This window comes from Aptenodytes patagonicus, chromosome 1, assembly GCF_965638725.1.
Source record: "Aptenodytes patagonicus chromosome 1, bAptPat1.pri.cur, whole genome shotgun sequence".
Taxonomy (NCBI): Eukaryota; Metazoa; Chordata; class Aves; order Sphenisciformes; family Spheniscidae; genus Aptenodytes; species Aptenodytes patagonicus.
In genome coordinates, this window is record NC_134949.1 from 10,091,185 (window position 1) to 10,107,667 (window position 16,483).

The following is a 16,483-nucleotide window of genomic DNA, read 5'->3' on the forward strand; positions in this document are numbered from 1 at the left end:
TGTTTGGTGTACTATAGGTTTTTAACCATTTATATATTAATCACAGCCTTATCATTAGAGTTGTCCTTAGAAATACTTGTTTTCATATTTGTTTTTTAACTGCAATGGATTTTGCTCTGATATCAGATATTTGGGTTTATCATATTGGGTACAATATTGGTAAGAAGAAATGTAGTTTATATTCAAGGTAGTAGCTGATTTTGCAAAGCATATAATAAATCACTGCTGTGAAATGGAGATTATGTAATAAAATATTAATTAGTAGATTACTGTAATATTAATATTAATATTAGTGTTTTAATGTAGGATTATGTGCACAGTGATATGTTTATAGGCAAGAACAGGTACTTTAAATGTAAATTAAATAAAGAAAAAACCTGACTGGTTTTAAAAATAAAATAACTGACAATAACAAATATTTGGTTTATGATATTTTGGCATTAAATATAATTTTAGTGTGAATAAACATTTGAAAATGCATGTAATTGATAGCAACTTAACATGAGTGTAAATGTACCTTTAAATTATAATTAACCGTTGTCATCGTTTTCTTAATATATTTATTCCACAGTATGTTTTTAACTCAGCATATTGCCAAGGAAGTTGATAAATTAAAGCTTTAAATAAATGGTTTGCTGTACTTCAGAAATCATTGACTTAGATTAGCAAAGTTGATAAATATTACCTACTTGTATTATTGAGGGCCATAACAAATACGAAGATCACATCATATTACTAAAATCAGGAGACTTTGGGATGCTTGTTCTCAAATTGCTAGTGGAGGTGGGGGCGCTTCGTAAGATTGTCAGCTAAGAGGACAGCTAAGATGACCTGTCATTTGGAGAGTGAGCTGTTTTGTTAGCCGAATGGTGAGGTACTTTCACTAAGTACAGAGCATTTCACAGTTGAGAGAAGCAGGAGGGAAACTCTGGTGTGGAAATACTTGCTGTAGGATATTCTTGGTATTTTTGTTACCTAAAGAAGGAGATAGAGGTGCTTGTCATTCAGAATGGTGTAGAAGGATCTGGAAGCTAGGAGAATGACTAAGGGTGTTTAATTAGGGATGAGAAGGAAAACGTTGGTTATGATGCTCAGTCAGGTATGCCTGCCTTGTTTGCTTCCTTATTTCCTTTGATCAATAGCTGACCATCGTGCTTTTCTCCCTGCAATTACACTTCCCTACCAGCAGCTTACCTCTGCATTACAAATTTACTGAGTAACTTCTTTTTTATGAGGTACTCAGAAAATGTTTGTACAGTGCCGGCTGCAGATGGCGGGACATTCCAAATTGCATTAAATCATGCTTCAATACTCCATGTATTCTGTTGCATGTTACAGTGTGTAACACTTAAATCAACAAAATGAAACCATAGGTCCAAAATTTGAGAAGATTGACATATTGCTAGACAATCATAAAAGATTAAATGGGCAAAGAAAGGAGCAGACCCCAGAAATACTGCAGGCTGACATTTGGCAAGCTGTATTACTTTGTATCTAGAACTATGTAGGCAGTTCTGAAACATAGGTAATTAAAATCTTCATTTAAATTAATCCCCAAACAACTTGTCCCAAGCATATGTGAACAAATGATAGATTATCATTAGTAAATATTCTGAAAACAATTAAATACAGTATTTTTTTATACTGAAAAATAGAAGATCATCTTACAATCTATAAGATCAGTTGCCAGTGTTGACAGCCATGCAAAGCATAGTTAGATTCAATGCAAAAACTCAAAATTTGAGGAACTTTTTGTATTATTTTAATAGCTTTGAATAACAAAATTAGTGTTCAGTCTTTTATGGTTTAATAGAATTCTTCTTGGCATCATAATTTTTCATCTGAGACATTAACCCATCTTTTAGAAAAAAAATCACATGTATTTAATTGCCTGGAGACATTAAGAATTTATATATAAATATATACACACACGTATGTATTTATTTTTTTAGGAAAAGGAGGATGACAAATCAGACACATCAAGCTCTCAGCAACAGAAAAGTCCACAAGGTCTGAGTGACACCGGGTATTCTTCTGATGGGATATCAAGTTCACTTGGTGAAATTCCAAGTCATATCCCCAGTGATGAAAAGGATTTACTCCGGGAATCTAATAAAAAAGACACTGTTTCACAAGAAAGTCCACCAAGCCCCTCAGATCTAGCTAAATTGGAAAGTACTGTACTGTCTATTTTGGAAGCTCAGGCAAGTACACTTTCTGATGAAAAATCTGCAAAAAGCAAAGAGCTTTATGAAACTTACAGTGAACAGACAAAGGATCAACAGAAAACAAAGCCTTTGCCAGTCACTCCAGAATCTTACAGTTCAGATGAGGAAGACTTAGAAGCTATTCAAGAAGGTAAAGGAACCATTGTAGAAGATGGCAAAGGAAGTGCTTCCTCCCGGGCAGACTACAAGGAAGAAGATGAAGGAGATGACATATCAGCAAGGAGACAACGCTATGATTCTGTGGAAGACAGCAGTGAGAGTGAAAACTCACCTGTCCCAAGGAGAAAAAGAAGAGCTAGTGTTGGGTCTTCAAGCAGTGATGAGTACAAACGAGATGACAGTCAGGGATCAGGTGATGAGGAAGACTTCATTAGAAAACAGATTATAGAGATGAGTGCTGATGAAGATGCCTCAGGTTCTGAAGATGAGGAATTCATTAGAAGTCAACTCAAAGAGATCAATGTAACTGAAAGCCAAAAGAAAGAAGAAGTGAAAAGCAAAGCCAAAGGAACAACTGGAAAACATAGAAGAATGGCACGGAAAAGTAGTGCAGGCTATGATGAGGATGCAGGAAGAAGACATTCATGGCACGATGACGATGATGAGACTTTTGATGAAAGCCCAGAGCCAAAATACAGGGAAACTAAAAGTCAAGACAGTGAAGAACTTGCAGTAACTGGAGGAGGAGGCCTTCGACGTTTCAAAACAATAGAATTAAATAGTACAATAACAAACAAATACTCTGAAGCATCTGAACAACAGAAAGGTATTTTATATTTTGATGAAGAGCCTGAGCTAGAGATGGAGAGTCTTACAGATTCACCAGAAGATAGATCTAGAGGAGAAGGGTCTTCTAGTTTACATGCTTCTAGTTTCACACCAGGTACATCTCCTACTTCAGTGTCATCACTTGATGAAGATAGCGACAGCAGTCCTAGTCACAAAAAACTGGGAGGGGAGAGCAAACAACAGCGCAAAGCCAGGCATCGGTCACATGGTCCTCTTCTTCCAACTATTGAAGATTCTTCAGAAGAAGAAGAACTACGGGAAGAGGAAGAACTGCTAAAGGAACAAGAGAAACAGCGTGAATTAGAACAGCAACAAAGAAAAAGTTCTAGCAAAAAATCTAAAAAGGACAAGGATGAACTAAGAGCTCAGAGAAGAAGGGAACGTCCAAAGACTCCACCAAGTAATCTTTCTCCCATTGAAGATGCATCTCCAACAGAAGAATTACGACAGGCAGCAGAAATGGAAGAGCTGCACAGATCTTCCTGTTCTGAATATTCACCTAGTATTGAGTCAGATCCTGAAGGATTTGAAATCAGCCCAGAAAAAATAATAGAAGTACAAAAAGTTTACAAATTGCCTACTGCTGTCTCTCTATACTCACCAACAGATGAACAAGCAATTGGACTCCCAAAAGAAGAAAGTGGTCAAAAGACATTGAAAAGTGCTGAAGAGGTATATGAGGAGATGATGCATAAAACCCATAAGTCCAAGTCATTTCAAATTGCAAATGAAAAAGATGAAGTATTTGAAAAAGAATCTTTATATGGTGGAATGCTAATAGAGGATTATATTTATGAATCTTTAGTAGAGGATACTTACAATGGAACTATTGATACTAATCTTGTAATGAGACAAGATGAGAGCAATGAATATATACAACAGAGAGGAAAAGAGAAAAAAATAAGAGCTTCAGAGCAGATCTATGAAGAACCACAGAAAATTTCTGATCTACAGAAAGACTACTATAGTGTTGAGACTTTACATTCTATTGTGCCTCAAGAAGATATTGTCTCTAGTTCTTACATTATCCCAGAAAGTCATGAAATAGTTGTATTAGACAGCACAGTAACTTCCACCACTGAGGAAAAGCAGTTGTTAGATGCAGAAGCTGCTTATGAAGAGCTTATGAAAAGACAGAGAATGCAGCTAACCCCCGGGTCCAGTCCAACACAACCAACTTCAGGTTTCGTTCCCATATCTGATACAAAGGTATCTAGTGTTGGAGAAATAGTGGATAGTACATCTTTAACATCAAGCACTACTTCAGCAATCTCAGATGTATCACCTGTCAGTAGCACAGCGCTTTCTATTCCAGATGTTAAAATAACACAGCATTTTACAGCAGAGGAAATTGAAGATGAATACTTAACAGATTATGCCAGAGAAATTCAAGAAATAATTTCTCATGAAACGTCAATGTTGACATACTCTGAGACATCGGAAGGTGCTGCATCAGTTTTACCTTCTGATACAGCTTCCTTAACATCATCTACATCTTCAGTTTGTACCACAGATAGTTCATCACCTATAGACAGTGCAACCACAGGTTATGTAGATACAGCAGATGCTGTAAGTAAACTAGCAGATTCTGAAGGTGTCGGGATAATAACCCAAGTTCCCTTAGCATCTACAAAAGAGTACTCTGAAGTGAGCATGCCTTATGAATCTATTGCTGGAGCCACTAAAAAGCCATCTGTAGCATCAGATATGGAAAGTGTGGATCAAGCTGCAGTTTGTTTGCCTGAAACTGCACCTTCAGTAGTGGCAACTACAGTTATAAAACCCAAGCAATATGCAACTGATACCATTACCTTTGATACCTCCAAAGCAGAAAAAGAAGCAGCTAGAAAAATTAAAAGTACAGTGGAGGCTGGCATTGTCAAAATTCATCATGAAGATTCACACAAAGAATTGGGTGTTGATATGACAAGGATTAATTTGACTAGTGCTACATCTGAGCAACCACCTGTATCTATAGCATCAGTACCAGTTACAGAGCCTGCATCAGAAACATCTTCTGTACCTACTCCCAGTGTTGTAAGTAAGACCAGCATGGTCTTTGTGCCTTCCTCAGCTCCTGCTGTAGCATCCAAAGTATTCTCGCTTTTTAGAAGCTCTTCTTTGGATTCTCCTGCACAACCTTCTCCACCCCCACCTCCTCCTCCTCCACCACCTCCTCCACCACCATTGCCTCCACCTATTTTACCCAAGCCAGCCATTTATCCCAAAAAGAAGTCACAGATTAAAACTCCAGCAGCCGCAGCTCCCACAGTGGTACCTTCAGTCACAAGTGTTCCAACACTAGAGTCCACAGCTGTATTAAAGAATCACGTGGTACCTACCACAAAAACATACACCCCAACACCACCTCCTGTACCACCCAAACCATCCTCCATTCCAGCTGGGCTTGTTTTCAGTCACAGGCCCACTGAAGTAACTAAACCTCCAATTGCTCCTAAACCAGCAGTTCCTCCGCTCCCAATAGCTGTTCATAAGCCAGCAGAAACACAGCCCAAACCAATAGGTTTGTCATTGACTTCAAGCATGACTCTGAATTTGGTCTCTACAGCTGAATACAAAATAGCGTCTCCCACTTCCCCTTTGTCTCCACACTCTAACAAATCTTCACCAAGGTTGACAAAACCCTCACAGGAAACCTATGTTGTCATCACATTGCCATCTGAGCCTGGAACTCCCACAGAAGCTATAACTAGTCAGGCTGTTACCAGCTGGCCTTTAGAAGCACTTTCTAAAGAACAGATTCCCCAGCCTATGCAACCAATTTTTACTCCATCCATGAAAACTATGGAAATTCAAAGTATGGCAGATCAGAGTATGTATATTTCAGGTGCTTTGCAAGCTATTCCTGTCACAACACAATCAACTTTTGAAAAAATACCTAGTTCAAAATCAGAAGTAGTAACAACAGAGGTAACCAAGACCACAGTGTCTGTGGTTAAGGGCCCAGTGCCTGGTTTTGGTTTAGGTAGTGTCGCTATTACTATACCTCCAGAGCCACTACATACAGTAGATCAACCCAGGTATAGAGAAAATGGAAGATTCCATCCTTTGGGTGATGTCATAGACCTTCGCACTTTAACTAAGATGGATATTGAAATGAGAGACAGCTGTATGGATCTGTCTGCTGTTTCCATGGACGTGAGAAGGCAAATGCCAGCAAGTGATACATGTGGGCGGCCAGTAAGTACTGTCCAGCCAGCTATAATAAATCTTAGCACTGCATGTGTTGCCGATCCTTCTCTGTCTGTAGTCACTGAGACAGTAACTGTAATGACCTGCACTGCCACTGTAAGCTACACTGCCAGTACAGACAGCCTTGTGGATCTGGGACATGCGATGACAACGCCGCTTCAGCTAACAACATCAAAACATTTTGAGCCTACATACAGAGTAACAGGCAGCCAGGGATTCTCTGCAGGTAGAGATGAAGTGCCAATAAATTTATCCCTAGGTACTTCAACACATGCAGTGACATGGGCTACTACAAAGCCTGTTACTGTACCACCTGTTGGTGTTACAAATGGTTGGACTGATCTCTCCACTTCTCAAGAGCTGATGGAGAGTGGAGCAGTTGACCTTAGCACTACAAAATCCCACAGAACAGTAGTAACAATGGATGAAACTACTTCAGGTATCATAACAACAGTAATAGAAGATGATGAAAAGCCTGTGGATCTGACTGCAGGGAGGAGAGCTGTCTGCTGTGATATGGTTTATAAATTGCCATTTGGTAGGAGCTGTACAGCACAGCAGCCGCCAACTACACTTCCTGAAGATCGCTTTGGTTACAGAGATGACCACTATCAGTATGATCGTTCAGGGTCATATGGCTACCGAGGAATGGGAGGTATGAAACCATCTATGTCTGACACAAATTTATCAGAAGCTGGACTGTTTGCATACAAAAGCAAGAATAGCTTTGATTATCGAGTTGGGGCAACTGATGCAGCAGTAGATCTTACTTCTGGAAGAGTTACTACAGGTCAGTATGACACAGCAGCAGATCTTTCTTTGAAATATAATTTTGATGTTCCTCACCTCATTTCAGGATGATTTTTTTATTATTTTTCCCTTCCTTCTGTTGTTTTGTTTTCTTTTGGACAGTGTGACAAATTATTCTGGATTACCCGTATTTTTCATTTCTTCATTTTACATATGTGTTTTGCACAGATGTGCCTGCATGTGCCTGCATGTTCAGAAATGCTGTTTCCTTCACACCTAAAGTAGATCATTAACCTGAAGATTTGCATGCAGTTTCCCTTTCCCATTTAATTCATCAAGATGGGATGACTTTCAGAATCCGCAAAGCAGCATTCTTTTGTGGGACTGGACTGTAACTTTGCCCTGTAATTTCAGGTGAGGTTATGGATTACTCAAGCAAGACTACTGTTCCTTATCCAGAGACTCGACAGGTGATTTCTGGCATCGGGCTCAGTACACCACAGTATTCCCAAGCAAGAATGGTATCATCTCTGAGTTCTCAGTTTGGTGTTGGAAGTGTTTTAAGATCATCCAATGGTGTTGTTTATTCTTCAGTAGCGACTCCAATCCCATCCACATTTGCCATCACTACACAACCCGGTTCTATTTTCAGTACAACTGCCAGAGATTTACCTACTCTCCAAACAATTGACTCAGTGCCCTCTTTATCAACTCTGCAACAGAATCAACCGCTCCCAAGATCATACAGTTTCTTGACAACAGCGGCAGCTGAAAAAGATAGTACAATTACTGCCATCGATATGGAGACAGGGTTACCACCTCTTACTATAGAAACTATTACCACTGAGCCAACCAACTTGATACCTGCTTTAACTACAGCATCTGAAGTTTATACAGATGTAATTGAAGATGAGGTTGCCCTTCTCATTGCCCCTGAAGAAGGCAAACAGCAGCAGCTTGATTTGGAGCGTGAACTTCTTGAGCTTGAGAAAATTAAGCAGCAGCGCTTTGCAGAAGAGCTGGAATGGGAACGTCAGGAAATTCAAAGATTTAGGGAACAAGAAAAGTTTATGGTGCAAAAAAAGCTTGAGGAGTTGCAATCCATGAAACATCATCTCTTATTTCAGCAAGAGGAGGAACGACAAGCTCAGTTTATGATGAGGCAAGAGACATTAGCCCAGCAGCAGTTGCAGCTTGAACAATTCCAACAACTTCAACAACAGCTCCACCAACAGTTAGAGGAGCAAAAAATTCGTCAAATATATCAGTATGGTTATGACCCTTCAGGAACTGGCTCGCCACAAACTACCACAGATCAAACACTTTTGGAAGGACAGTATGCAACCACAGAAAATGGACAGTTTTGGCCTACTGATGATGCAACCACTACAGCTTCAGGAGTGCTGGGTATTGAAATTCCACAAAGCCAAACATGGTATACAGTTCAGTCTGATGGCATTACCCAATACATACCTCGGCCTGGTATCCTAAGCTCCGTTTCAGAAATGTCTCTTAAGGATATTGATGTTAGAGAGGAGAAGCAATTGAAAAAGAGAAGTTCTATGCCAAAATTACGTGGTCCATATGAGGAGCTTGAGGAGACCCTGGAAGAAGAGCCCCGGTGCTTCAGAAAGATAGTGGACAGTGGAGTGCAAACTGATGATGAAGATGGAGCAGACAGAAGTTACACAAACAGGAGACGGAGAACTAAGAAGAGTGTTGATACGAGTGTTCAGACAGATGATGAAGATCAAGATGAATGGGATCTTTCCAGCAGATCCAGAAGGAAGGCTCGTGTAGGGAAATACAGTGAGAGTACCACTGAGGCAGACAAAGCTAAACAATTCTCCAAAGTATCTAGTATTGCAGTTCAGACAGTGGCAGAGATTTCAGTACAAACAGAACCTGTAGGAACAATAAGAACACCTTCAATCAGGGCCCGATTGGATGCTAAGGTGGAAATCATAAAGCACATTTCAGCTCCAGAAAAGACATATAAAGGAGAAAGTTTGGGATGTCAAACAGAGACAGAGTCAGATACTCAAAGTCCCCAATATCTGTCAGCTTCATCTCCTCAGAAAGATAAAAAACGCCCAACACCATTAGAGATAGGATACTCATCCCACCTTTGTCCAGACTCCACGTTGCAGGTAGTCCCTTCCCCTCCCAAATCTCCCAAAGTTCTCTATTCACCCATTTCACCTGTTTCACCAAGCAAAGTTATAGAGTCAGCATTTGTACCCTATGAAAAACCCATCACTGATGACATCAGCCCTCAGAAGATGCTGCATGCTGACATTGCCAAGGTTCCTCCATCAAGCCCAAAGTCAGCAAAGATGATGCAACGCTCTATGTCTGATCCTAAGCCCCTGAGTCCCACAGCAGAAGACAGTTCCAGAGCTCAGTTTCAGTACACTGAGGGTTTCATGGTAAGAAGTATTTGCTTTTTTTTTTTTCCCCCTCAATATGGAATTCTACAGCTATCAGTACGGCATGAGGGCTGACACACTCATTTGCAATACCTGTGTATGTAGTCTTTTTGCACACCTTGCTCAAAGGTCCCAAGGAATGTCTGCTATCTAAAGCAATGGTTATTTGCTTCATTGCTTTGCCTGGAAATAGAGGAATCCATATTACAGTCTTACTAAGATTCAGAAAAAAACACAATAAATTCTTGTTCAGAATTCGGAAGGCACTTATGTTTTACATGGCAATTAATTGCCAATGTAGTGGTTACTGCCAATTCCTCAGAAAATCAAAAGCATTTGCTTTCTAATCATACAACACCCAGCTCTTGTGGTACAGTCTGTAGTGCATTTACCTTGAAATTACTGCATGTGCCTTCTGAGAGGCAGCTAACACCAGATTTATAATTACCTTAGTTAGCTGTCCTTTTTGACCCTCGTGAGGTTTCTTGGCCATTTCTGATTCTGTGGGTAATCTTATGTCCCAATGTGTACATCTTTTATCTCTCCCAGACCAAAAGATCTCATATCACAAATCCGGGTTTTGTTTGTTTGTTTTGGATAAGGAGGATTATCAAGAAGTTATGCAAGTGTTGAGGACTGTTTCTTATGGGGTCAGAGGAAGCAATTTTGAATAAGGCTGACATCATCAGGATTAAAATTTTTTCATTTCTGTAGTATTCTTTTCCTTGAGCACTAAGATTTCTGATTTGGGAATCAGTTATTTATGAATAAGAGGAAAAAGTCTTGGCTAAAAAAATACCTTTATAATTTAACATGTTCTTGGCTGTCCTTTTGTCCGAGTCCATTCTCTTCTGTCAGTTGCAGGATCAGTATCTTATTTGTTAGAGCTCTGGAAGAGTTGCCATTCGAGTTCTTCAGCAATTTTTATCATTTATGTTCAGTTATCTGTGAATACATGAGTCATTAGTACAGGCTGAATAAAATAAAGAGGGTTTGTTCTCTATGTTTGATAATTTGTGGTGGCTTTCAAATGCAGAATTATCTGGTTATACCCTCCAAGTCTCCCACTGTAAGCAGTTTCTGCAGCTTCATATATTTGTGCGGATATTAAATGCTTCCTATGGTGTTACTGCTTGGAAAACAGTATGTGGAATTTTGAAGGGAAAACTGTAGTCATGGCATTGGCGCTCCATTATCAACACCATTCCCTAATGCAGGATTAGCACAATGGGGGAAACTGTAGCACGAGCACGAAAGTTTCATGTAGTGGGTTTGGAACAGCATCTTGAAGAACGTTGCTCATGAGTTAGAAAGTGTTGAGTTTCACTAGATATTGGAGAGCAGGTATAATATTGTAAAATAACTGTCGGTGTAGTGAAACTGTTACTGAGGACAAATTATTCAGTTCACTTATTTCATAGCTACATATATATTTGATATGAATTGTATACTTTGTATGATGGATGATAAATTCTATAAACAGCTGATTGTTTAAAGGCCTTTACAGTAGAATTTGAACACATAGAGTTTTCATTAGAGACGTGGAAACAAAGGGCTTGTACATCATTGTTTATTTTTTACCCACATGTTTATTACCATTTTGCCTTGAGTCCAAACAGTAATGAGCTATGTTGTTCTTATTAGCATGCAGCCATCAAGCAGCAAATAGCCCATGTCTCAAAGTACTTACAGTCTAAATAAATGAGGTGGATATTTTTATGGAATAGGGGGTGCAAGTAGACAAGTGCAAGGAAAGTAAAAAAATTCCACGGATATAAAGTGCGCTGCCCTAACTTTGTCATGTGGCACATGGTGAGGAAGCTGCTCGGTAAACCTCCCATGACTATCATGGCTGCTTTCAGCTCTGATGTTATGTTAAGCATTAAGTCTGTTATACCCTCTTTTTCTAATAGAGTTTTGTTAATTAATTATCTGAGGTTCAGTTAGACTGGGATCAGGTACATGAAATTTGAAAGAGAAAAAGAGATATATGACAAAAAAAGAAGATATTGAGAGTGACACTTACAGAAAGTAATCTAATTACCTCATCAGCATCTGGAAATATGGGCATAAATTGCTTTTGCAGTTGCTGTATCAGTTTCAGTTCTGAATTACTCAGTCCAGTTATGTTGTGGAGGGATCTGCAGTATAAGATCTAAATGATCTCCTAGTTTCCACGAGATTTACAGTATTCTCTCCAGCACGTCTATGTTTGTTTATACCAGCTGAGAACCTGGTTTTAGGACTGTAACATCTTGCAAGCACCGGAAAGAGTGGACAGTGATTTCTTCTTTTGTACCTTTTGTCACACTCAAAAGTTCTTCCTGAAAGTTAGCATACACACAGTGTCACTGCTGACAAAGGGCAAACCTTGGTGACATTTTTTCAACTGTAGAACTGTGTTGTTACAGCAACATATTGTTGTTATACTTGAGTTTTAATACAGGATCACTTTTGGATTATCCTGCTAAGTGTGCAAATAAGATGTTTCCTCAACTTTAAAATATTTTTGGCACTGGGACTGTTTTTTCATTCTTTTTGTACAGTGCCCACAACGGCTGAAGTCCTTGTCTGTTAATTCTCTGTGTACCTCTTTTGTGTGTCCTGACTGGAGAGCTCCTAATTGCCTAATTATAAAAAGGAAAAGGTAGAAGGGATCAGTTATGTCATTCAAAACAATGAAGTCCAGTGCAGAAAAACTTGTGAAACAGCTCACTCTGGAAAAGAGAATTTACTAGAGCTGAACATAAAAGAATAAAATGGAAATGAAAGATTGATCTTTCACTACCTTAGGGAAATGGAGTGTGTATATGAATATTTTTTGCATGGATGAATATCCCATCACTTTTTTAACAGTTCTTGTTTCAGGGTTATGTTTTTGTTTGCATTCATAAACATTGCAGGTGAAAAGGGTGTTCATGTGTGCATGTGTATGTTTCACAGGCTTCTTTTTATGACAGTTTATCAAAAAAGTTGATACTTATGCAATCAGTGGGACTAAAAGGGTAAGAATAAAATTGGTCTCTTTCTAAGGATTACAATGAAATGGCACCTTGTCCTTCAGGCAGTGCACTTTCATCATTCATGTACTTCTTCCATTGAAAAATATATTTATTACAACATTTCACTAAAAAAGATTATGGAGACTATGACTAAGATGATTAAATTATGTCTCTATGTTTTAGAACTGCTGCTTTAAATATAATTTTATTCTTTAATGCACCTTTTATAGGAAGTTATTACAATGTTTTATCTAATCTAGTATAAGTGAAAGGCTGGAAAAAAACCTGGCAGCTAATCACATAATAATAAGTATCCAGACAATACTGCTTTCAGTGATGGCACATTTAGTTTTCAGATAACGAGTTATATGTTCACATTACATTTTCATTTACTGTCTGTCGTAGTCATTGCCTCTATATGAACACTTGAATGAACATAAATGGTAGCTTCCTATTAATCTGAAGTAAAAGTATTGCTTTCCATTATGTTCCCTTTGGTAGTTCTTATGCGCTGTACATTTCTGTGATATATATTAGTCATCAAGTGTAGCTGTGTCAAGGAAAAATTCTGAGCTATAGGTTGTCAGCACCAAAAAAAGTTGTGGAAGCCACCCATCTGGAATTGATATTTTGCAAAGATACCTAATTTTCCTGTTTTGTGAGCTTTATGCCGCTTGAGCTCCCAGTGGCAATGAGCTCCCCAACACTGACTTTGATAGACTGTCCCACACTCCAGCATGGTAGGATTCCATGGAGTGCAAAGCCATAGCAGTGGTTTCCATGAGGACACCGGGAAGTGTTAGTAGAGCTTGGAAGCAGAGATTGAAATTCGTCCATTCAGCAGCAACAAAAAATTGTGAGTACCTGTCTAGTGTAATAAAGAAATAGCTCTACACCTGTGCATCACAGTATCGTCACATGCCAGTCACAGTCAACTTTGGCACTTGTACACACTGCATATGTGTAATCAAAGATGGAAGTTGTCTTCCTTTTGCCTTTGGATGCAAAATGCCTGCTCAACTAAACTGAAGCAAATTGCAAAAGATCTTGCATGTGAACTGTCACACACATATAACATCTACAGCTAAGCAGTGCATAAAGACTCAGCAGAAGTGTTTGTATTAATGAAACTAATGCAAAGACACATCTGTCAACAGCCTGTCAGCTTCAGGGTAAAAACTGTACATTTAAGCTTCAACACTTAGAACAAATTCTATCAATCTGTTTATTAAGAGAGTTAACAGAGGCTTTTCTCAAATTTATCATCTGATGTGGGTTGCTGCAATTGAAAGGCAAATATAATTCAAATCTGTATACTATGGTAAAAAAGATAATGATTTCAAGCAAAATCCCAAAGGATTGTTTCTTTGTTTAGGTAAGAACTGCAGGATTTCATCTGTTGCTATAGTAAGGCCAGAAGTTATTTTATACTGATTTTAAAAGTGTAAATTTCCTTAAATGACATAAATTTAAAAGTAATGAAAACAAAGCACATTAATCTGTGTTTTATCTTCTATGGTATCCTAAAGTTTTCAGCTTTAAAACTGAAGGTTAGGACTTCAGTGATTTGGGCTGTCCTTTGCTGTGCCAGATGTGCTATACATCTGGGCACTGAAGAGGCGAAGCAGGATAGTTGCTCCCAGTAGAATTAAAACCTTCCATATATCATATCCATGATGTTTTGCTTGTTTATTCAGGACTAAGCTGATCACCAGACTTGTATGATAGCGAGGAATGTTCTGCTTGGGTAATGAATAGAGAGAAAGAGTAGGGATAATTACCTGGTTTGGGGTTGGGTATTTCTGTTTACCTTCCTCAGAAGCAGGGAGTAGGTTCTTTCTTAGTGTCATGTCAGAATTTCAGGTAACAGATTTCTTCTATTGTTGGAGCACAGGACATTGGTGTTTCCCTTGGTTTCTTGTTATCTGGGCCTAATTCCAGCTAAAATGGGTTGGTACTTTGTTATAGCTCTTATTGTAAAGTATTCAGAAGTATTTTTGTGGTCTGAGAAATAGGTGGTCACATGTTTGTAGCTGCAAAAGGCTTAATTCAGTGACTTTAATTTTCCATCTTAGTCCCGTGAACTGGTCCAGAAAATGGAAGAACATATTGTTTTCTGTAAAAGTTATATTTCAATATAAAGGAGCCATTACCTCTTGCAGAAAGAGCTGCTATTTGGGTTTCAGTCCAGATGGGTATTGAGTGAGGAACCGTCTTTGGTAGTATGATGTTAGAGTAACCTAGATTTAAAGTGCAAGTTTTTTTTCCTTTGCTTCTAAGTGATGTCTGTGGGCTGTGGTTTAATGAAACTCTTCTTCAGGCACCAGTGACAACCGGTCCTTCATTTTGGCCATGCATACACCAGTCTTAAAGAACAGTCTGGGAGCAGCCTGATTTGCATGATTCATATGATTTGCATGCAGTTTGTGAACTGTATACCTGGGTCTGCCTGTCGGTATGTTACCACACTTAGCAATAGGCTAAGTCACCAGCTCTGATTAGGCACACAGGGTCCTACATCCCTGAAGAGTCCCCTGGAGCTGCATATGAGGCTGGTTCGTTGCTTATGGACAGGAGATCTTATTTTGAGATTGAATTCAGGCCAGCAATCCAGAGAAGGTGTAGATGTACTGAGTTCCTTTTGTGCTTGAATATCAAGTCACTTGATACACACTTTTTTGTGTGTTTCAAACAAGTTCACTGGAAACTGAGTTGGAAAGAGGATCTCACTCATATCTAGAAACAATTCTAGACGATCTTATCCCTGTGTAAATACTAAAATAGGATTTACCTATCTTCTTTAACTATGTGGTTTTAGCTAGATTTAAGATTACTTTTTCCACTAATGGTCTGAATTATTTACAATTTAGAGTCCTGTTAACGTTTCAAGCTACTGCTTCCTGTGCTGTATTTGAAATCCTTTGGAATAACATTTATGTGACTCAAATGAGGCATCTTTTTTCCATCTGTCAGATGTTCAAAACAGAAAGACTACCCCACATTTGGTCAACATATCATATAAACATTATTTTCTAAAGCACATTTAACTGGGTCAGTCTCTCTTGCCTGATACTTTTAAATTAGTTGATTTCACACCTTCTGTATTCAACCAAGGGACATTCATGCATAATAGAAAATTATTTTGGTATTCACTTTTCTGCTTTTCAAAGGGAATCCTTAACAGTCTTTTAAAAAGCATGAGATTTATGGCAGAGTTGACAAAGAGCCTAGGTTTTCTGTCACTTGGGCCTTTTCTCACCTGCTGTCAGCTTATCCATCTTCCTCTTCAGCCAGCTCTCATATACCCATTAAAAAACCGCCCCTTGCCACAAATCCCATCCCTCACTCTTTTATCTTCCAAAGACAAAGAATGAAGGTACAATAATATCTTTCCACTCATTTCCATCTGACTTGGTTATCTTGGTTATCCATTTTAGGAATACTTTGAGTTTTGGGTGTGGAGAGAGGCCAATATCATATTTCCTACTTTAAAGTAATACAGCGTGTAAATGTATACAGCAGAACCGAGCAGGCACAGAAGAATGACAGAGGGGCACATACCGACCAGCAAGTTTTGGCCTACTTCAGTTCTTTTTCGTCTCCTATCAAGCCATGGATTACTGTAGTTAGTCTGAATAAGTAGTAGGAGGGTAAAATTTCTACTAGTGTAATTGCCTGACTGAACTCAAAAGAGAGTTTCTTTCACATGTTCTGCTGATAAGTTTGGCTTCCTGCATTTTATTCTGTCCGCTCTTTTATGAGCAGCTGTGACTGAAGCACACAGAAATCATACTGTACTGAGCAAATGAACATACATTCTCCAAAAGGAGCAGGAGACCAATGTCTATAAAATCTTCCCTAGAAAGGAAGCACTGACTGTGCTATGTTAGCAAGTTGTTTGGTACAATAAAAGCAGAGCAATAGATCAAAGTAGCTGATGCTAAAGTATCTGCAAGTACACTGTGTTGTTGTCCAAAAGGAGCCAGTCATTGGTTTGGACTGGATTTCCCTACTGGGATTTGAGCACATTTGAGATACACTTAGGATGGAGCTTCCTATTTAGTTTTCTCCA

The 16,483-nt window shown here is 38.8% G+C and overlaps 1 protein-coding gene across 7 annotated transcripts in view; it reads left to right on the forward strand.

Moving 5' to 3' along the window:
* PCLO (piccolo presynaptic cytomatrix protein) overlaps positions 1-16,483 on the forward strand; it is a 392,730-nt gene that overhangs the window by 185,084 nt on the left and 191,163 nt on the right. For all 7 annotated transcript variants that reach the window (XM_076359439.1, XM_076359532.1, XM_076359771.1 and 4 more), the window contains exons 5-6: positions 1,953-7,020; positions 7,395-9,409. In XM_076359439.1, coding sequence (XP_076215554.1) covers positions 1,953-7,020; positions 7,395-9,409 — 7,083 coding nt within the window. The remainder of the gene's footprint in view (positions 1-1,952; positions 7,021-7,394; positions 9,410-16,483) is intronic.